Source organism: Myotis brandtii, unplaced genomic scaffold (assembly GCF_000412655.1).
Source record: "Myotis brandtii unplaced genomic scaffold, ASM41265v1 scaffold407, whole genome shotgun sequence".
Classification (NCBI taxonomy): domain Eukaryota; kingdom Metazoa; phylum Chordata; class Mammalia; order Chiroptera; family Vespertilionidae; genus Myotis; species Myotis brandtii.
This window is the reverse complement of record NW_005365639.1, coordinates 652,695-674,122: the sequence shown is the minus strand read 5'-3', so window position 1 is coordinate 674,122 and position 21,428 is coordinate 652,695. Positions and strand designations below refer to the sequence as shown.

The 21,428-nt window shown below is 45.3% G+C and overlaps 2 protein-coding genes across 4 annotated transcripts in view; one reads left to right on the top strand and one right to left on the bottom strand.

Moving 5' to 3' along the window:
- Positions 1 to 5,171: 5,171 nt before the first annotated feature.
- Positions 5,172 to 21,428, bottom strand: part of METTL9 (methyltransferase like 9) — a 49,676-nt gene continuing 33,419 nt past the window's right edge. For 2 of the 3 annotated variants that reach the window (XM_005873361.2, XM_014545424.1), the window contains exon 5: positions 5,172 to 6,849. In XM_005873361.2, the coding sequence (XP_005873423.1) occupies positions 6,644 to 6,849 (206 nt within the window). In that variant the 3' untranslated portion in view covers positions 5,172 to 6,643. The remainder of the gene's footprint in view (positions 6,850 to 21,428) is intronic. The other variant, XM_014545425.1, reaches the window with a different exon arrangement.
- On the top strand, positions 7,927 to 17,619 carry IGSF6 (immunoglobulin superfamily, member 6). The gene is made up of 6 exons (XM_005873360.2): positions 7,927 to 8,806; positions 12,185 to 12,544; positions 14,472 to 14,578; positions 15,411 to 15,458; positions 15,781 to 15,861; positions 17,150 to 17,619. The coding sequence occupies exons 1-6, from the start codon at positions 8,740 to 8,742 to the stop codon at positions 17,204 to 17,206; spliced, it is 720 nt and encodes a 239-aa protein (XP_005873422.1). The 5' UTR covers positions 7,927 to 8,739; the 3' UTR covers positions 17,207 to 17,619.

Below are 21,428 nucleotides of genomic sequence, written 5' to 3'. Positions count from 1 at the left end.
CTCTTAAAGGAGCACACACATGGACTTACTCAGACACTCCCTCTGAGCTCCAGCGCTGGGCAGTAGCTTAAAAGGCAGCAGGGACACACAGGGAGGAACCGAATTGTCTGCCATCATTCAGAGAGCTGGAGGGACAGCTTTCTGCCAGACGAAAGTGCTGTCTGAGGCCCTTATTCCTTCGATCAGCTCTCCCCCACAGAGCCAGAAGGCAGGCATCACATTGAAACTCCTTCAACCTGGCTAACACTATTTTCCCTACTCTGGTGATTCCCTGAGACCCCCACCCCACCCAACTTGTGGGCCCACCCAACCCATTTCCAGGGTTTTTTTCCATAAGAAAGGCCTGTCTTGGCTCACATTTCAGACTTTCCTAAAACTTTACAAACAGGCATCATCTGGTCTCAGCATGCTTCATACCTCTCGCTAAGTGGTTCCAGGCCCAGCACTAGCATCAGCCATCTGCAGATTGCCTTGTATCTCATGCTGGGTGGCCCTGCACAGAGCACAGGCAGTGCCTGACTTTGGCCTGAACCTCCCAGGAGGCCCCAGAGCCAGCGCAACCAGTGGACAGCTTCAGAACATATTGAAGCATCACCCAACCACCTCCACAGTGACACACTCAAGGGTTAGACTCAGCATGACCAGAGCTCTGTTAAAGTTAGTCCTGTTCTGTAAGGTGGGCTCCTGCACAGCTGATCCTCCACGGTGGTTGGTGGTCGCAGCCAGTCCTTGCAACCTATCAGCCTGGGGATAAATCCCTCCCACTGACATGCCAACAGCAATTAAGGCTCAAGTACAAGAGGAGGGTGTACACAGCCTACACAGTGGGTGGGGCACAACTGGAGTGCCCAGATCAGGTAATCAGGGAGGCTGTGCCACTGGACCCCAGAGGACACCTACTACATTAGGCCACTCTACCAAGTCCAGGAGACATAGAAACAAACACAGGGAGACAAAGAAACATGGCCCAAATGAAAGAACAGAACAAAACTCCAGCAAAAGAACTAAAACAAAATGGAGAAAAGCAATCTACTAAAGGAAGAGTTCAAAACACTGGTTATAAGGATGCTCAATGAACTTAGGGGAAGAGTAGATGAACTTAATGAGAACTTCAATAGCATAAAAAAGGACATGGAAACAATAAAAAAAGAACCAGTCAGAAATGAAGGCTACACTAACTGAAATGAAGAATAATTTACAGGGAATCAACAATAAAGTAGATGAAGCTGAGAATTAAATAAGCAATTTGAAATCTAAGGAAGTAAAAAACACCCAGTCAGATCATTAGAGCAAAAAGAAAAAATAATCCCCCAAAATGAGGATAGTGAAAGGACCCTCTGGAACAACTGCAAGCAAACCAACATTCGCATCATGGGGGTACCAGAAGGAAAAGAGAGAGCAAGAAATTGAAAACCTATTTGAAAAAATAATGACAGAAAACTTCCCTAACCTGGTGAAGGAAGTAGACATACAAGTGCAAGAAACACAGAGAGTCCCAGACAAGATGAACCCAAAGAGGTCCACACCAAGACACCATAATTAAAATGCAAAAAGTGAAGCCCTGGCCAGTGTGACTCAGGTGGTTGGAGCATTATCCCATACACCAAAAGGTGACAGGTTTGATTCCTGGCCAGGGCATATACCTAGTTGTGGGTTCAATACCCAGTGGAGGTGCATGTGGCAGGCAACTGATCGATGGTTCTCTCTCACATCAATGTTTCTCTCATCCTCTCTCTAGAAAATCAATAATTTAAAAAAGAATGCAAAATGTTAAAGACAAAAAGAGACTCTTAAAAGCAGCAAGAGAAAAGCTGTTAGTTACCTACAAAGGAGCTACCATAAGACTGTCAGCTAATTTCTCAACGGAAACATTGCAGGCCAGAAGGAAGTAGTGAGAAATATTCAAAGTGATGAAAAGCAAAGACCAGAACCAAGATTACTCTACCCAGCAAAGCTATCATTTAGAATTGAAGGATAAAGAGCTTCCCAGACAAGGAAAAGCTAAAGGAATTTATCACTATCACCAGTATTACATGAAATGTTAAAGAGTCTTCTTTAATAATAAGAAAAAAAACAATAAAATGGCAATAAATACATATCTATAATAATAAAAGCATAATATGTTAATTAGACTGGACGTCCTTTTGGATGAAACCGTGGTGGCGGGGGCCAAGGCAGAGGTGGCCGTGGCGGCAGAAGCCAAGCCCCTTGCACGAACTTCGTGCATCGGGCCTCTAGTCTATCAATAAATGAATCTAAAAAACAAAATAAATGAAGAAACAGGACAGAAATAGACTCAGATACAGAGACCACTTTGACGTTTGCCAGATGGGAGTTTGGGGGGGGGGGGTGAAAAAGGTGAAAGGATTCAGAAGCACAAGTTGGCTATTACAGAGTAGTAATGGGGATGTAAGTATAACACAGGGAATAGTCAATTATAGTCTAATAACTATATATGGTGTCAGATGGGTGTAAGATTTATTGACATGATTACTTAGTAAGTCATGTAATGTCTAATCATTATGTTGTACACATGAAACTAATATAATATTGCACGTCAACTGTAATTGGAAAATAAATGTGTGTTTTTTTAAAGGAAAGAAATTCTGGCATAGTCCACAGCATGGATGAGCCTTAAGAATATTATGCTACGACACAAATGGACAAATATTGTGTGATCCCACTTATATGAGGGACCTAGAGTAGTCAAAGCCATTGAAAGTAGGTAGGTGATGGTGCCATGGGTTGAGGAAAGAAGGAATGGACCGTAGCCAGTTGCTCAGTGGTTAGAGCATCAGCCCATGGACTAAAGGGTCTCAGATTTGACTCTGGTCAAGGGCAAGTACCTGGGTTGCAGGCTCAATCCCAAGGCCCAGTTGGGGCACATGCAGGAGGCAATCAGTCAATGTCTCTCTCACATCGATGTTTCTGTCTCTCCTACTTCCTTCCACTTTCTCTAAAATCATGGAAAAAATATCCTCTCGTGAGGATTAACAAAGAAAGAAAAAGAAAGAAAGAAAGAAAGAAAGAAAGAAAGAAAGAAAGAAAGAAAGAAAGAAAGGGAGCTGTATTTAGTGGGGAGTTTCAGGTCTTTGAGATGAAATGGTGATGGCTGCACACTGAATGTCCTAAGTACCACTGAACTATATGCCTGGAAATGGTTAAGATGGTAATTTTTATGTGTATTTTACTTCAATAAAAAATTGGAAGAAAAACAAATCATGGTACTGTGTCAGTAAACTAATTCTATGCTCCGAGAGGTCACAGTACGATTCCTAGTCAGGGCACGTGCCCAGGTAGCGGGCTCAATCCCCAGTGGGGGTCAGACAAGAGGCAGCCAATGACGTTACCATCCCACATTGACATTTCTCTCTTCCTTCCTCTCTCTCTAAAATCAATAATAATAAATTTTTTAAAGTGAGCAATTAAATATGGTATCCTGAATTGCCTCCTAAAACAGAAAAGTTTATTAGCGAAAAAATGGGCCAATAGCTTGTAGTGTACTTAATACTAATGTACCAAAGCTAATTTCTTAGTTTTGACATATATATACCATGACTACTAAGATGTTAACATTAGGGAAACTAGATAAAGGGTATACAGGAACTGGTTGTACTATCTTTGCAAGATTTCTCTAAACATTATTCCAAAATAAAAGTTTATTTTAAAATGAGTTTTAAAAAGCAAGCAACTTTAAAAAAGTTAGAATTCCTACACAGAAGACAAACACAACACAAATATATTAGAATTGACTAAGCAAGCAGCAAATATGAACACCCATAGATAGCTACAGGTGTGGAATTTTATTTTTATTGTACTTTTCACTGTTGCCTAGCTATTATCTCATAATCCACTCATTGCAAAAGGCAGGCTGTTGAATTTTGTTTTGTAGTACTAGTTCCTTAATGACCTGGGTGCCTTTTTCCACTTAGATCACACAGGTTTCTTATTGTGGATACAGTGTAAACTTCCTTCAGCCAGTTGATGATTTTACATCTTCGGTAAGTTGATTCTAAGTTTGTGAGCATCCTCTTTGGAGTCAATAATGAACCCAGGCAGTACCACTCAGACCACTCAGCCTTGGCTCGCGGTCCATCGTCCCGCTTTCACAGGGTGCACAGAATGTAAGCTTGTCTGGGAGCATACAGGCACCTGCACACATGTGTGGGTCACTTTAGCCACTGGAAGCCCAGGTTCAATGTGCTGTAGTTGGAGGAAAAAGACCATGAAACTTCATCAGTCACCAAGTGGTGGGAAGCAACTGGTAGAAACTTCTTGCTTTATTCCGAGTGTATTTAAATACTAGGCTCAGAACGAAGTGAAAACAAAGCTTTACTCAGAAAGACAACATGAAACACTGAGGTTTTCTTTCCCAGCCAGCTTCTCTTCTATTACAGGCCAACTATGTAAAAGCTGATATGACTTATAGAAGCGTAGGAAATACACTGTCGCTTTTAACTACTCTGCCCAAGGGAGAAATGACTAAGGGCATTGTCTCTCCTTTCCTTCCCTTCTCCGAAGCCAGTAGTCTGAGCATCGAGGGGCTACAGCCGCAGGTGCGAGGAGCTGCAGCCGCAGGTGCAAGGGGCTAGGGCTCACAGGTGCAGCTTGCATTTCCCTCCTCCACGACCTAAGGTCAGATAGTTAGCCTGCTTTGACCACAAATAGAGCTCTTAATTTCTCTAGCACAACCTGAACTTGATATGAGGCACTTACACAAAGAATGGTGCAGACAAGAAGGCAGCTTTATTGTACTTTGTGGGGAAAAAACATGATTCCATTTAGGGAAGGAAAAAAAAGCCATTGACACTGAGTGAGCAACAGCGCCATCTAGCGAAATGGCACACCACCAGGCTTCAGAGACCAGCTAGGAGCTGTGAGATTTGCTGGGGTAAATTTTCACCACAAAACATCAAAGATAATTAGGTCTTCAGAGAATCTAATGTTAAGAAACGATTTTTATCTTCGAAATGCATAAATGTTTGTGCTTTCTCTGCTTTTTTGAGTAACAAATTTGTTTTGTTTTGAACAGACCATCAAATTAAGTCTCGATTTCAAAGTTATGAAACACTGAGGCAACCGCCTCTTTGAACATCTATCACTCTTGCTCAACGGTCTAAGAGCAACCCCTGGTAATGACAGACAGTTCATAAAGAAGCAAAACTCCACTGTACAAGAACTACATTGTTTACTCATTTCCGCCTTCTATTTTTACAGTCTAGGGTGCTAAGTATTTGCACTTTGCTTATTTGAATTCCTGGAAAAAAGCTTTAGAACGTATCAACAATTTTGCATAAATCACATAACCCAACTCTTATTATGACTACACCATGACAGCGGGAGACACGGGCGTGAGGATGTGGGAGTGCCGCTCCTAATGAATAACGAAGCCATTCTTCTCAAGGCTGCAATGCGCCTTTACACCCAGGTGTTGCAGTAAACGTGCTGATCTGATGACTTCTACGAGCATATAAAGGGGAATGTTTAGTGAAACACCTGGCTGGGAAAAGAAATGAAGTTGTAACAATAACATATTGTTTATAAACATCAATCTCAGATTGGCATCTCTGCGATTACTGAGATATTAGATTCTGGGTTAAGTGCTCTGCTCTTTGGAATATCCACAATGGTTACTGACCAGCTAATGAGTTCCTGCATTGCAACATGTCTGGGTATGTGGTGGAGGCACTCACAGATTCTAGAATGCACGAGTCCGACACAGTCTTCATCAACCCATATGCTTGGCAACTAATAAATTCAGGGGAGGATTTCAGGATGAACCAAGTCCTGGGAAAGAGGTATACAAGTGTAGGGGAAGAAGTGGAATTAAAACATCTTTAGGTTCTGTTTTTTTGGTAGACATAACTGAATGTTTCAGTTCTGAGAACCTGAGATTGTCCAGAAACACAAAGTTCTGAGTGTAGGACGTTAGCTACCACAAAGGCTGAGCCAGTGTTTTGCATTCCCCAAAGCAACATGAACTGGAGAGTGGGTGGTAGTCCCTGAAGTACTGTATCCAAGTGAGGTGGTTCTCTTGAGGGCTGGTCTGACTGCCTCCGTGTTCACAATTCACAGCCCCCGCCCCCCGCCCCTTCCTGCAGCTGCATCTTCCACATAACGTGACTGGTGGGGTGTCCCTGAAGTCAAAGCAGTGCAAGGTGCTGGGAGCCTTTCATGAACTCAAACCTGATACTGAAGTCATCTCCAAAAGAGTTTATTAGCATGATTAAAACATTTTCTTGAATAAGGACAGAAAGATGTCTAAACAGGAAAGAGTGCCAGTGGCTATACCTTATAACCAGTATTTGCAACTGAAGGACACCTTCATTGCCAGTCCTCACTTTATTGGAAACAATCCGCATTTGCTGTTTCCATGAAAAGTCATGACTATTGCTAGGACTGGCAAGGAGTCCCCACTGCAATGAAGTATAAAAAATATCTCCTGTAATTGGAGTGAGACCTGCATACTGAGTAAGAGCTGATAAAATCATCAAAGAGTTGGGTTGTTTTTTTAAAAAAAACATTCCTTTTACACACTACAAAGAAATAATTAGTATTTTGGCTTTTTAAATTCCTACATGATCTTTAGCCCGACAGTCCCCAGCTCCTCCCCTGCGTAATGGAGAACGCAGATGCTCTTCGGTTACACGGGTTTGAGAACAAAGACAGCGTCGTCCAGGACGTAGTAGTCGTTGTACATGTCCCCTTCACACAGGTACGGCAGTCTGGTGAAAGCCTCGATCGCAAAACCCGCTTTCCCGAAAACTTCAGGCAGACTGTTCACTTGCTCTTCCCAGTTCTGTCCCTTGATTTCCAAAATTTCTGATGGCTTCTCCCACTTGCCACCTACTAAAACAAATAAAACATTAAGTTAAATTCTTGAACAAACAAGTTGTTTGAAGAGGGGAGGTGGGACGAGTGTGCCAAGCGCTGGGTGCTCTGCTGACTCCCTCCCAGGCTCCTGGGGTAGGGGACGGAGACAAGGAGCAGACTGAAAAGGGGGAAGGAGCCCAGCTTGCAAGGCCAGTGAGCGCCAGAGCAGGCAGGAGCGTTGGGCTCTGCCCCAAAGCTCACTAAATACTGGAAAACTGAGGCAGGAGCAACACATGATACTGGAAGGAGGGTTTTGGATAAATACAAGAAAACACCACTGCTGTAGTATACTTATGCAACGAATTAATTAGAGAGGTTTATTAGGCTGAAAATAAAACTAGGTTAATACAGGATTTTAATTTATAAAAATAAATAATCAGTGTGCTTTTCAAGGGAAGTTGGTCCACTCTCTAACTTTTCTTTTTAAAAAAAAATTTTTTTTTTTTATTGATTTCAGAGAGGAAGAGGGAGAGATAGAAACATCAATGATGCGAGAGAATCATTGATTGGAGGCCTCCTGCATGCACCCAACTGGGGATCAAGCCCGCAACCTGAGCATCGAGCCCACAACCTGGGCATGTGCCCCTCACCAGAATCAAACCTGGGACCCTTCAGTCCGCAGGCCAACCAACGCTCTATCCACTGAGCCAAACCAGCTAGGGCCACTCCCTAACTTTTCAAAACAACCTTATAAAGTAAAGCTCCAGGACCAGAGACAGAGCGAGAGAGAGAACGGATGCGTCCCGCATTCCCTGCACTGACGCCATGTCAACCACCTCATCTGAGCATCACGAGGGGGGGGGAGGGGAAGGTCTTCAAGTTCACATACATACCAAGCATCGACTAGAGAGAGAGACACACACAATGTAAATTCAGGTGCTTGTAGATACTATGGTGATGTAAAATAAACACACAGAAATTAAGTGTTACTAAATTCAGTTGGAATAACGTGCTGTAAACGGGAAACTCTGCCACTGTCAGTGCCAAGAGCACAAGCCCTGCAGTGGGAAGACGTCACAGGATGCATTCCCCTGCCTTTGAGCTCAGACACACTGGCTGAGCCCTGGCAGGAAGAGCTGGTGCCCCAGGAGTGAGGGCGGAGCCTCCTGGGGGGGGAGGGGGGAGAGCAGTGGCGGGGCGCCAGGGCTGGGGCAGCACTGGCAGGTGCTTGGCGGTGGTGTGGGCTTCAGATCAGCTTGATGGAGTGACCAGGGCATTTTTCTTGGCTGCAGCCCACATGCGATTCTGCCATCTTCCCAGTGGCTCTGTGACCCCCTCCATCCTTTCCTTAAATTCTCTTTTGCTTAAGTCAGCAGAGTCCGTTTCTGTTGTTTAGAAAGAACCTGAGCACGGAGGGGGGAGGGGAACAGGGCTGGGAGGGACGGATGACAGGTTCCACACACCTGCTTCACTGACACATTAAAAAGGGGTCACACAAAACTGGGCTCAGCTACTTACTGGCACACAGCGTGTTGTTCATTATACTGTGATGTGTTTATTGTTCACTGATCTCTGTGGCGATTCCAGTGGTGACTCCCAAGACCGGCAAAGGGATTGCGCTGGACATTTAAGTAATACTCCTTTCCGGGAATACCCACAAATCAAGTCTCACTCACACCATCTAGCGCCTAAGAGGCTTTGCGAAAAGCCAAGACAAATGTATCAAATGAACACCTAGACATGTGCTCTAGGCTAAAGTCTCAACTTCAAATGGCGAAACTGCATTACAAACAATATTTACACAATTTCAAGAAGTTCCTGATTATGGTTCCTTAATAAGAGTTCCTCTCTTCAGTTCTTCCTTACTAAAAAGAGGAAAAAGGGCAACTCTCTTCAAATACACGCCCCCACCCCACACACACAGAGATGGAGGCTGTGGACGCGGCCAGGGCCCTCCTCGGCCTGGAAGTCGGTCTGCTTCTGTGCTGTGTCGGTAAGCTGCTTTCTCTCCTCCACTTGACTTAAATCAATTGCTATTTTTTGCCTAATGCATTTATATTTATATTTTAAGCCCCTACAAAATAATTTTAAAATGTGTAACATTACAGAAATTGTCTAAAGTGGTAAGTTTCCTTTTCCCGGGGGAAATGGTGATAAGAGAATTGCTGAGAACGTTTTATATTCGCACTGGAAACTTTCCTTTGCTATTAGCTGCTTTACAGAGAGCACCGCACCAAAGGGTGAGCTAGTCCTACAGCTCCAGGTGCCGGCCGTCAGTGACAGGGCTCCCAACCCCACAGGGTGACAGTGAGCGCTGAGCACAGCCCTGAATGTCTTCACAGAACAGCGCTTCTGAAAAGCTGAATCTCTATAAAAGAGAGGGACTACCGGCGGGGGGGCCGACTGCTTCAGCTCCTTTCCCGAGAATAACCACCCTATCACAGACCTGAGTTTAAATTCTGCTGCTGCTGTTTTCATCCATGAAAGAAAGTGGTTCCCACCTCGCAGTTCTAATCATCTCATCACAGTCTTGATATAATGATCTCAGTTCTGCCCACAAAGTTTGGGTTGTAGGGCAGAGAAGGCAGCAAAAGCTCTTAAAATTAACTTTTTTCACCTGTTAAAAATAAATATAAAAATGTTAACAGTGGTTATTTTGGGTTACAGGACTCTATGGGTGATTTCTCACTTCCACTTTCAATATCCTATTTTTTCTGTGAGGTGCACCTTATGTCTATCAGCTTGTAACTGGTGTGACTGTAAAGTAGAACCCTGCTCCCTGAAGGGGTGCGGACAGTGCCTGGGAGCTGCCTAAGGGGGAGTGGGCGCAGGTGGCGCGGCCAGGGAGCTCGCTGTGCCAGCTGCTATTCCGCATGCTCAAAGCTGTCCCTGAGGGGCTTTCTCCTTTTCAAAAATTCGTTTTTAACTTATTTTCTAGTTTTGTTTTTAAAAATAGTAAAATAACCTTTTTAAATTCCCTCCACCAAGGAGATAAACTTTCAACCCTTTCAGAGGGTACTACGTTTAAAATATCCTACAGAACATGAGAGCTCTTAAAGGAGCAGGCTGTGTGTGGCACATCATCCCAACTTCTCTTTTTTTGGAGATGTTGCTTAACTGGGACATGAAGAAACAGAAGTTTCCTCACAAGTCTGCTCTCACAACTCCGGAAACCCTACCACTGATTTGCTCTCACACAGACTCATTTTGCAGAACTGGAAATAGGCAGAGATATAAAACTCCAGAATTGCAAATAGTTCTTTTATCCTGGGCATTAGTTCTCCAAGGAAAGTGTTAAAAGCTGGCTTCTCTGGCCCCGGTCGCCTGCTCAGTGGTTAGAGTGTCGACCTGTGCATAGAAGGGCCTCGGGGTCAATGCCCGGTCAAGGGCATGTACCTGAGTTGCAGGTTCGATCCTTGGCCCTGTCGGGCATGTGTGGGAGGCAAGCAATCGATGTGTCTCTCTCACAGTGATGGTTCTCTCTCTTTCTTTCTCTCTCTCTCCTCCTTCCTCTTTCCCTCCTTTTCTCCCTTTCCCTCTCCCCGCCTCCCCCTCCCTTCCACTTTCTCTAAAACTCAATAGCAAAAATATCCTCAGGTTAGGGTTGTTTTTTTTTAATGTATTTTTATTGATTTCAGAAAGGAAGGAAGAGAGAAATATCAATGATGAGAATCACTGATCAGCTGCCTCCTGCATGCCCCCTACTGGGGATTGAGGTGGAAACCCGGGCATGTGCCCTTTGACTGGAATCGAACCCGGGACCCTTCAGTCCGTAGGCTGACGCTCTATCCACTGAGCCAAACCAGCTAGGGCAGGTTAGGATTTACAAACCAAAAAAGCCAGCTTCTCTTTTAAGAATTCCTTCCCACAAAGGACTTGGAACTGAGAAACTTTGTTAATCTGTTACATTGCAACAGGCCCAAGTCCAATTCAAGATAAAATGGTCACTGGCTGCAAGTCAGTGTTCTCTAGCGTCAGGGTGACGTGTGGGCAGGAGGCGTGCACGCCGCTGCTGAGCCTGTGCAGCCTGCCCGTGCCAGCGGGTGCTCGGGGTGACCTGACCCTCTCACGTGGCTCACGTTTAAGAGTCACTTAAAAGCTCCCAGCTCATCTCAAATTGTACAAATACTAAACTTAAAAAGCGGCGAGAACAGCTCTGCCTCACAACCAGGCCTGTAAGAAAGCGCAAGTGAACAAGGCCCGTCCGGACCTCGAGCACCAGACCAGCTGGTCTCTCTTCCATTTCGTTTGCAGACACAGACCATTTAGAAACATACAACCAGGCAGAAGTCAGACTAAAAACCGGCCAAAACAACTCGAATGTGTCTCAACCAATACTACTCCCCCACGGGCTGTGGGCAGAATCTCCATTTATAAACCCCTGGTGGCTTCCCAGCTTCACACACAGGAGAAGGTGGAGGCAGGGTCACCCTGTGTGACGTGGGAAGCAGCACGCAGGTGGCCGGCACGGCCCGGGTGTCCAGTCCCAGCCTAACACCCGCTGGACGCCCGCGATTGTCTCTAAAATGGCGTAGAAGCAGGAACAGTGGTGGCGGCGGCAATATCTCGCTTTTCTTAAATACTTTCTAGGGCAAGCAAGTAAACATCCTTCTGCATCAAGAGTCTCCCTCGCCCCTGAGGGGCAGAATGCTCCCCCCGTTCTGCTAGTGAGGAGCTGAGCCACACACCAGAGAGCAGGCAGAGCCAGGACCCCACTCCGGTCTGTGCCTGTTGTCCCCATGTTTCCATCCGAGCAGCGGCGGCGGCCAGGGCGAAGCCAAACTTGCTGGGCCTGGCTCGTTAGGCCTCTGCTCAGCACCCGAGCCAGGGCGGCATTTCCTCAGGTGTGCTGCTTGCCTTTCACAATGTTGCCCACGGGGACAACCCAGCTCACAGAGGGGCAATTGTGAAGGCCCACGAATTCCTAGCAATCCCACCCCCACAGGGCAAACCCCCAAATGCCTCCTGCTCACGCGGCTCCATCATGGCAGCAACACCTGCATGAGGGGCTCTGATCCCAGCACCACACTGGACGCGACAGTCCTGCGAGGCCAGGGTACGGATGAGGAAGCAGGCTCTGAGGTCCCAGGGAAGCTGGTCAGTCAGTCCGCCGAGCGTGACCACGGGGACCCCAACCTTCTGATCGGGCAGGGCCGACCCCACTGGAACTTCTCTGGGGCTGTTCCCAAGTAAGCAGACGTCACTGTGAACCAGCAGGTCAGGCCAGGAAACATGGGGAGTTAGGCAAAGTGAGGGCACTGGTGTCTTATTTTTTCAGTCGTTTGTGCTGAGCGTAAGGTAAGAAAAAGAAAGGTGGGCTCTCTGGCCCACAAATGTCAGCGAGATCCAAGCAGCCGCTGTTTTCCTCCAGGTGCTGCGGGCGGCTGCACCGTCTCTGTCTCGCAGCCGCCTGTCCTCGAAGTGGACTCCGCGCAAGGGGCAGTGACCGTGCCCTGCTCCTTCTCCACGGTGGGCTGCCCCCCCGAGCCCCTCAGCAGCCTGTGGTTCCGCTATGGGGCTCACCGGACGGAGACGCTCTGCGTGGACGGGTGCACAAGTGAGGCCGACAAGTTTACAGTGAGGAAGGCCCTGGCACAGAACCAGGTCTCCCTCACAGTCAACCGGCTGACGCCCAATGACAGTGCCATCTACATCTGTGGACTCGCCTCGCCCAGCTCAGAGGACCCAAGGGCCAAGGAGGCCGGAGCGGGGACCGTGCTGGTGGTGAGAGGTCAGTGGTCACAGCTGTGCTCCAGCACGCCGCACGCTGCGCGGCCTTTAAACACACTGCCCACCTTACACTCGGAGCGCACCACAGCTCTGCCGACTTAGTTCCCTGGCCAGGGAAGGCCAGGCTCCGTGCACAGGCCAGCACACGGTTTGGTTAGAAAACCCCTGGGAGCCCCTCTCCAGCCTCCACAGTCGGCGGTATGTCGGCACTCCGCCCTCTCCCCACGCCCAGATGTCACTAGTGAGGGTGACCTTTCTTGTGTGGTGGTGAGTGGTGGAGCATCCCATGCCATGCTAACCACCCCTTTCTCAGGAACTGGCCCGGTATCACACCATCTAGAACAGTGGTTCTCAACCTGTGGGTCTCGACCCCTTTGGCGGTCAAACGACCCTTTCACAGGGGTCGCCTAAGACCATCCTGCATATCAGATATTTACATTACAATTCATAACAGTAGCGACATTACAGTTATGAAGTAGCAACGAAAATAATTTTATGGTTGGGTCACAACATGAGGAACTGTATTTAAAGGGCCAGAAGGTTGAGAACCACTGATCTAGAACAAAGCACTGCAGGGGCGCATAAGTGATTGATAAATTGGACCTAGAAAAAATATGCATTATGGAGAATAAATACAAATTTGGGGAGAAGCCAAAGGGTGTCCCTGACCCCGCCATTCTGTGTGCACAGAAGAGGAAGGGGCTAGCGAGGCTCTGGCTCTTGACATTTGTTAAAACCCACGACAATTTCCTCATTCAAGTGAGGACACTGACCCTAGCCAAGTCCTATATTTAAGAAATTAAATTTTTAAACTTAGGGATAAAGCTTCACATGATGGGAAAAGAAAGAGAGGGGCAGTAACTCCCAGACTCCATCTCTTCCCTTAAAAAGGACTCCAGTACGATGGGCGCCAAGAGCACGACTCGAGATTCATACAGCTCACTGCATTGGTCCTCTGTAAAAACAGCAGCCATAGAAAAATGCAAGCTTGTATGGAGAGAAATTCTCGTTTTAGGAGCAGAAATGAAAGTATTGCTAATACAGACATGGAAAATTCCTGCCTTCTCCATAGAACTCCTAATTTAGCACTTGAAACATTTTTTAAAAGTTTTCCCACTATGGTTAATTTGTTAGTTTCAGAACAAAAATATACATTGTATAAACTGAGTTCACAGGATAAGCATCTACAGGTATGTAATTGAAATTACAGGTTATTCAGATAATGATTACAAATCAAACTGTATTTTGCACTTCAAATAATCAAGTACTTGAAGGCAGCATATGACCCCGCCCCTACCGAGAGCCCAGCACACTTCCTGTAAGCAGAGAGCATTCAGAATGTGAAAATGGGCTTAATAATTCTCCTTCCAAGACTTCATGAGCAAGAAGGGGCATGGAACAGCAGCTGCCGTTTAGGAGTGTCACGCGCACTGCGGCCGCCACGCCAGGCCGGCGGGCCTTCCCAGATGGCACTGGTCAGCTCGAGTTCTCAACAGCTCGAGGCCGCAGCGCTGACAAGCACAGGGACACATCTCCACCCACAGACAGATCCCAGACTCTGTTCGCCGTCTCCACCAAGAGCAGCCTTCCATGCCCTTGAACTAACTGTCTTGAAATATCTAACTTTAAGTAACGCTTTATATAAAAAGTGATTCTTACCTTTGTGACAATTAATTGGATTTTAAAACTTCTTAGTTTTAAAAACAAGTAACATTTTCGGCATAATCCATTTAAAAAACTGATGAACTGGCTTTCACTATAGCATATACTTGAATGTCTTTAAAATCAAGAGACCATAAATACATTTTTATGAATTGCCAAGCGGAGTGTGTGTTTTGCCTCTAAAATGTAGCTTCAGTGGAGCCTTACATGTGTACTCACAGCAGTAAGTTCCACTGACTGGCTGTCCCTGTTCTGCAATTAACCAGGAGCGCGAGGTCCAAGCAAGGCCCTGCGGGGGCTCCTGGCGGCTCTGCTGGCTCTGCTCTCCGTCTACGTGGTCGTGGTGCTCGGGATCTTCGTCATCCTCGCCAGGGTAAGTCCAATTGCCTTGCACTGGACCCCAATGCCTTGACTCTCATCACAAGGAAATGACTCCCACCCCTCCACGCGGAGCCTCAGAACAGCTCCCTTCGTGACCGGCTCCCTGAGTGGCGGCAGGAAGCACCGCCTGCCGGGGAGTCGGAGAAGCAAGCACATTTTCATCCCAGCAATCGTCACTGACCAGAGGACCCAATGTTTTCTCTTTAAAACCTATACTACTGGAATAAGGACCCTTTTTCAAAACCACCTTATATGCTATCTGTCTGCTGGGGACGGGGGGAGTTAAGAATGAGCAAAAAGGGTCTGGCCAGTGTGGCTCAGCAGTTAAGCGTTGGCCAGTGAGCCAGGAGGTCGGGACACATGACCGGGTGCGATACCCAGTGGGGGTACGGGAGGCAGCCGATCAGTGATTCTCTCATCATTGATGTTTCTATCTTTCCCTCTCCCTTCCTCTCTGAAATCAATAAAAATATTTAAAAAAAAGGAATGAGCAAAAAAGAGTTAACAAAAAGATCAGGAGCTGCCCTAAAATATTTTTAAAAGGCCTAAAGTTTTTGAGAAAGAGTACCTATCTCCTGGCTGCTCATATACTGCTATAAGAGGGGGTCTATGTATGTGATATCAGGGTTGCTATAAATAGAACAATCAATATCAGTCTGAGTTATTTTATTAATATAATAAAAGCATCTCAGAAACGGCATGAAAATGATTAACTTTTACTGTATAGCCTTAAATATTGTTAGTTCAATCTTATGGGAGGTGTCCGCCGCAATTGTTTTGAGTACATAAAATATCTCTTAAAATTCTCCTTTTCTTTTTGACAGTCAAAATTTAACACTCTAAGAAACAAAGAAAAAGAAGATTCACAAAAGGTACAGACCAATGCTTGTAAAATATCTTTTACATTGTGGCGGGTTGTAACTATTTCAAATCTGAAACAGTTTAAGAGACACAGAGAGCATCATGGTAACTTTCAACCATAGCTACTGTCTCCTATTGTTGAGAAACTCAATGATAATCTCAAATGATAAACTGGGATTTAAACTTGATAGTTCTCAGCCATAAATTCAACTTAATATACTAAAAATATCAGAGTTAATGGTAGGATTGGGTATGCTGGGGGAGTGAGGGGGTGCAACATCCAGCACTTCTGGTCCTAAGACAGAGGCACTTTTTTCTCATTTGTATTTACAGAAAAAGAGTGCCAGGCGTATTTTTCGGGAAATTGCTCAAGAACTTTATAGTAAGAGACATGTGGGAACAAGTCACCAACCTGTAAGTATAAAGTATGAAAAAGATGTCATGCCATTATACAGCATGTCTGACTAAACACTAAGCTGCCAATAAGCCATCGATAATCACGGCTTCCTGTGGAGGAGTCCAATAGAGGGCTTTCGCACGCAGCGAGTTCTCATTTAGAGCTGCCTGGGTAAAGGCACCCCAAAGGCATCTGACACACAGAGACCCGGCAGGCACCGCAGTGACATGGACTCTGAGAAGCACAGTGGCTACTGGCAATGCTTTCAGTGTGGACGAGGGTGCTGGGGTCCGCGGCTCCTTCGTATAGTATGCAGGAGGAGACACCGCACTGATGCTGCACACACTTGTGGACCGCGCTATATAGTAAACATTATCTATTGCTAATAAGGCAGAAAGAAATTCACAGCTGGAAAGACACAGCTAATGGGAATAAAAGCTGAATGTGTCTTCAGGCTATGGGGCTGGAGTGGCAGGAAGAATGCCGACACCTCGGCCAGTGTCTCGCCAAAGCCCTGTGTGAACAGGTTTCCCAACAAGACGCTGGTTCACAGCCAGCAGAGCGATACATTGGGGTCTTGATTTACGAGTGTCCCGACTAACGAGTTTTTTTGAGATACCAGCTGTCTCTGGGCCGATTTTTTGCATTGAGTTGACAGAGTAATTTGAGTTAACGAGCTCCTTAACGAGCTCGGTCTCAGAACGAATTAAACTCGTAAGTCAAGGCCCCACTGTACTCAGATCCCATGACACATGACCGGATGTTCAGATTTGAGTTTAAATTATACAGAATACTGAACGTATGTACTACGAAGGGCATTTTCCTCCTAAACAGCAGCTAGAGGGCAAATGGAACAGGTTTCTGAAAGAGGTGTGTTTTTAAAAAATCAACTTTTAAAAGGAGTTTTCATGCAGGAGAGAGTATCGTCTAAGGAATCATTTCATTCTTTGGTATATATGCAGATACACAGAGAAGTGGTGTGCCGCCCGAGATGCCGCTCTGAATAATGTTAATGCCCGTTCACACTCTTTTCTCAGTGAGGCTGGCATCTTTTCCAGCAAAGGGGGTAAGGTGGCCTGCAGATAGGCCTGGGCATCGGAATTGCAACATGCTTAAGCCAGGGCTTTGGCAATGGCATCTGAACAAGAAAAGGAACTTTCAGTTCCCACAACTTTGCTAAATACTTGACCTTTCAAAATACTGGAAGGACACTCAGGACCCAGAATGCACGATGGCATTATATGTTGTGTTCAATGTGGCATCAGTGATTATATAACCTTAAATATGGCTTATTGACTATTGCAGGAGAAAGACAACACTTATGAAAACAGGACAGCACTGGACAACTATGAAAGACCATAGAAACTATTTAATCTTCAAGTAAGTCACTGAAAATTCAGGAGTTATGGTAGTTTTAATGGACATATACTCATCAGGGCTTTAAAAACATAAACAAAGATGAATGGAAAAGACAACTGGGCACAAGTAAGGATGCTGGAGTACAAGCAACTACAACTACAATAACTACCAAACACTCAAACTCAATGAAACTGCACACACTTCCCTAACTCGCTAGAAGAATTCTACACTCATGTGGTCAAGATCAACACCCTGGTCAGGCCTGATGGAGAGAAGGCATATGTTCGACTGGCTCCTGACTATGATGTTTTGGATGTTGCCAACAAAATTGGGATCATCTAAACTGAGTCCAGCTGCCTAATTCTAAGTCTAAAAATTTTACTCTGTATAAATAAATAAATAGAATTCTAAGCATTCTAACATTTTCCAGAAAGCTCATTTTTACACCATGCATTCTATATTTGCCTCATTCAACATGAGGTGTGTGATGACCATTACCCTGAAGAAGATCTAAAGTCATACCATATGCCTCAGTCTTGAGTGGAGGAACAGTCTATGGGTTGTACAAGTGGTAGGCCAATGAGATTAAGCTGGAGGGAGGGAGGGAGGGAGGGAAATCTGAGCTGGAGAAAAATCATCTCACAAAGTACCTTGGAGCAAAACTCATCTCCTTTCCTGCTGCCGGGGCATTGCATAGTACCCATCCTCGGCCAGGTATGCAAAATGCTGCCAACAAAGAGTGAGACTAGCACAGAACAGAGTAAGAACACAGTAGCTAAAATATAGACAATCCAAAGCAGAAGGTTGAACAGAGAAAACCTCAGAGCAGATCACCATAGCCAACTCTGCATGTCCACGTTGTGCCAAGAAAACAGGTTATGGATTGTTCTTTGAAGGCTACTTCAGTGCAAAAAAATTTATTTAAAGTGCCTTCAAGTGTACACTCACTACTAAATATGAGTTACAGCCTATTGCTTTTACTTCATTAAAGTGTTTCTTTTAAAATGGCATTAAATAAGTGTACTCTTATTTTTAAAACCCAGATAGAGTTTTTAAATATTTTAAGATCCCTTTGAAAACGTTTTGCATTATGGATGACATAAATCCATAATCTTCAATCTTTCTAGTTACACATGCCAGAAAAAATGGAAAGAGGGGAGCATGTAAACACATTTTATTTGTGTGTATACATATGTTGTGTATGTATGTTTTATTAAGTGCAGTGTATGTGTGAGCATGTATGTGTGTATCTTAGACATCAAAATAGAAATTAAACAATTGGCATAAAAAGTAATATACAGTTGACCCTTAAACAGTGCAGGGGTTAGGGACACCAACTTCTCCCCCTGAGCAGTCAAAAATACACTTATAACTTTTGATTCCCCAAAACTTAACTACTAATAGCCTACTGTTGACCGAAAGCCTTGCCAATAACATAAACAGCCAACACATATTTTGTATGATATATATATATATATATATATACACACACACACACATATATATATTTTTTTTACTACGTTCTTACAATAAAGTAAGCTAGATAAAATGTTATTAAGAGTGCCTGGTATATGTATAATGTGCATTCTTTTTAAAAAAATATATATTTTTCCTGATTTCAGAGAGGAAGGGAGAGGGAGAGAGAGATAGAGACATCAATGATGAGAGAATCATCGATTGGCTGCCTCCTACACAACCCACACTGGGGATCGATTCCCGGGCAAGTACCCCGACCGGGAATTGAACTGTGACCTCCTGGTTCACAGGTCGATGCTCAACCACTGAGCCCCGCCAGCCGGGCTGATGTGTATTCCTTTATTCATTCGTCTAGCCAACAATACTTACCGAGCACTTTACGAGTGCAAGTCGAAGGCCTCTGCGTACTGCCCTGGGTCCTGCCGAGCGTGCCCTCCCAGCCCCGGTCCATGCTCTCGTGCTTCTTCTCATCCTGTTCCCTCTGCCAAGCAAAACGCTTCACAGAAACCACACGGCTCCAGTGTCACCTCCCACGGAAACCCACAGCACCTTGTCATATTTCCTATCAGACTACCCTCCACTGTCTATTTACATCTGCCTTCAATGCTATTCTGTGAGTGTTTTAAGGCTAGAAGCATGTTTTTCATTATATCTTTGTATTTCCACTGTCCAGGCAATGCCTGGTATGTAGTAGGCTCTCATATGTCATTATATGAATGCAACTGAACAATGTCTCTATAGAAAAATACTTTTTCTGCACTTCAACTGAGCTATGACGCACATTCACTGCTTAGCCATCGACCCTCACACCCCTCCATAAAGACTGCTTGTTGAATCCCTACTATTAACATTCCTACTATCTGAGCACCCAGAATAGGCACTGGAAAGGATTACACTACAGCTTTCCATTTAGATTAAGTTTCCCATGACAATGAAAACAGAATAATACTGAAAGAACTAAAGAGGGAAACAGACTGAGCCATGGTTCTAGTGTCTACACACCCTACAGGGCACTTAAACCACATACGGAAAGCTGGTGGTGGGTTTTCAGAATGAGCCCACTCCCCCTGCTGTGTAAGAGGAGAACTGCACCTCCGGCCAATAGGAATGCACTTGAGTCTCTGTGGAGCAAGTCACATAAACCCATGCCAAGTGCAACCTCTGAGCTGAAATCAGAAAGCAGAATAAAGACATCAGGTTATGATCATTATTGTTAAAGGCGCTTGACAGGCAGATCTAAAGGACATTGACAAATATTTCAAATGGAAGAACTGTGAACATATATGATCAATAAAGCCACAAATAAAAATGAAGTAACAATAGGATGGGATAACATAAATCTGGCGTGGCAAATGCCAGTGCTAAAATGGACACGGTTGGGCACTACCCTATACATCAGATGATTTAATCCTCACAACATACCTCCAGGTAAGTATTAGCCCATTTTACAGATGAGAGGCCCAGGTAGTAAGGGCTACCCACGTTTCTAACATAGGCTGGCCCTCAAAGCCCAAGTTCTTCCCAGGAAACAACCTGTCAGTCTTGCTTGTTCTATTTAGACAGATGGGAGCTTTCAGATGAAATGTGTCTAATTTAACTAGAACAATCAGCATGGAAAAAAGTGAGAAAGCTGCCAAAGGCTACCTTTCAAAAAGCACAGGCCTCGCTGCTGTCACCGGAGACAACTACTGAACTTCCCAAGAACAGATAACCATGTGCCACTTAAACTGTCCGAGAGCATAAAAACCTTCCAAATCAGTTTTTACAAAGCCAGCAGAACACTGACACCAAAACATGACACAGATAACATCCACCAAATAAACACAGGCCAAACATCATTCACCAGCATTAACGCTCATATTTTACTTAGAATTTTAAAAAAACAATCCAGTGATGCGCAAGATGATCCAGTCTAAACCCAGAACTGCAAGGCTGGATATATATAAGAAAAGTGCTTTTAGTTTATGAATTCAAAGGAGAAAAGGCAGGATAATCACACCTCCATCAATGTTGAAAACACCAGTGAAATATTCAATAGTGATTCCTGATTTTTTAAACTCTTAATAAAACAGGACTTAAAAAATATGTAGCTCAAGGCAAACAACAGCAACCTCAAGGCAAAAGATAGTATCATATTTAAAGTAGAAACATTTCATTAAAGTCAAAATCAAGACAAAAATGTCCACTGGTGCTCAGTGAAGTGGACAGATGCTGTATGATCTCATTCATGCATGGGAACTAAACGAGCCAAACTCCTAGACCAGAGAGGACAACAGTTGGCAGGGGCTGGGGTGTGAGAAAAGTGGGGAGATGCTAGTCAAACTGCCAGGTGATGACTAGGTCTTGGAGATCTGGTGTACAGTAAGTGACTATCTATACTAATAAAAGCCTAGGTGGTGATGTCGTCACAAGATGGCTGCCACAAGATGGCCACCACAAAGATGGCCGCATGCACAGAAAGGCGGGGCCGGCGGCTGCTCTGCACGGTAAGGCCTGGGGGTCCCATGGCTCCACCTGGCACAGAAGAGGCCAGTCACGGCATCTCGGCCGCCTCATGCGGTGGAGGCGGGTCCCAGCAGAGGAGGCGGGTTGCAGCAGGGGAGGGCAGTTGGGGGCCATCGGGCTGGCAGAGGAGGGCAGTTGGGGGCCATCGGGCCGGCAGAGGAGGGCAGTTGGGGGCCATCGGGCCAGCAGGGGAGGGCAGTTAGGGGCGATCGGGCCAGCAGGGGAAGGCAGTTGGGGGCGATCA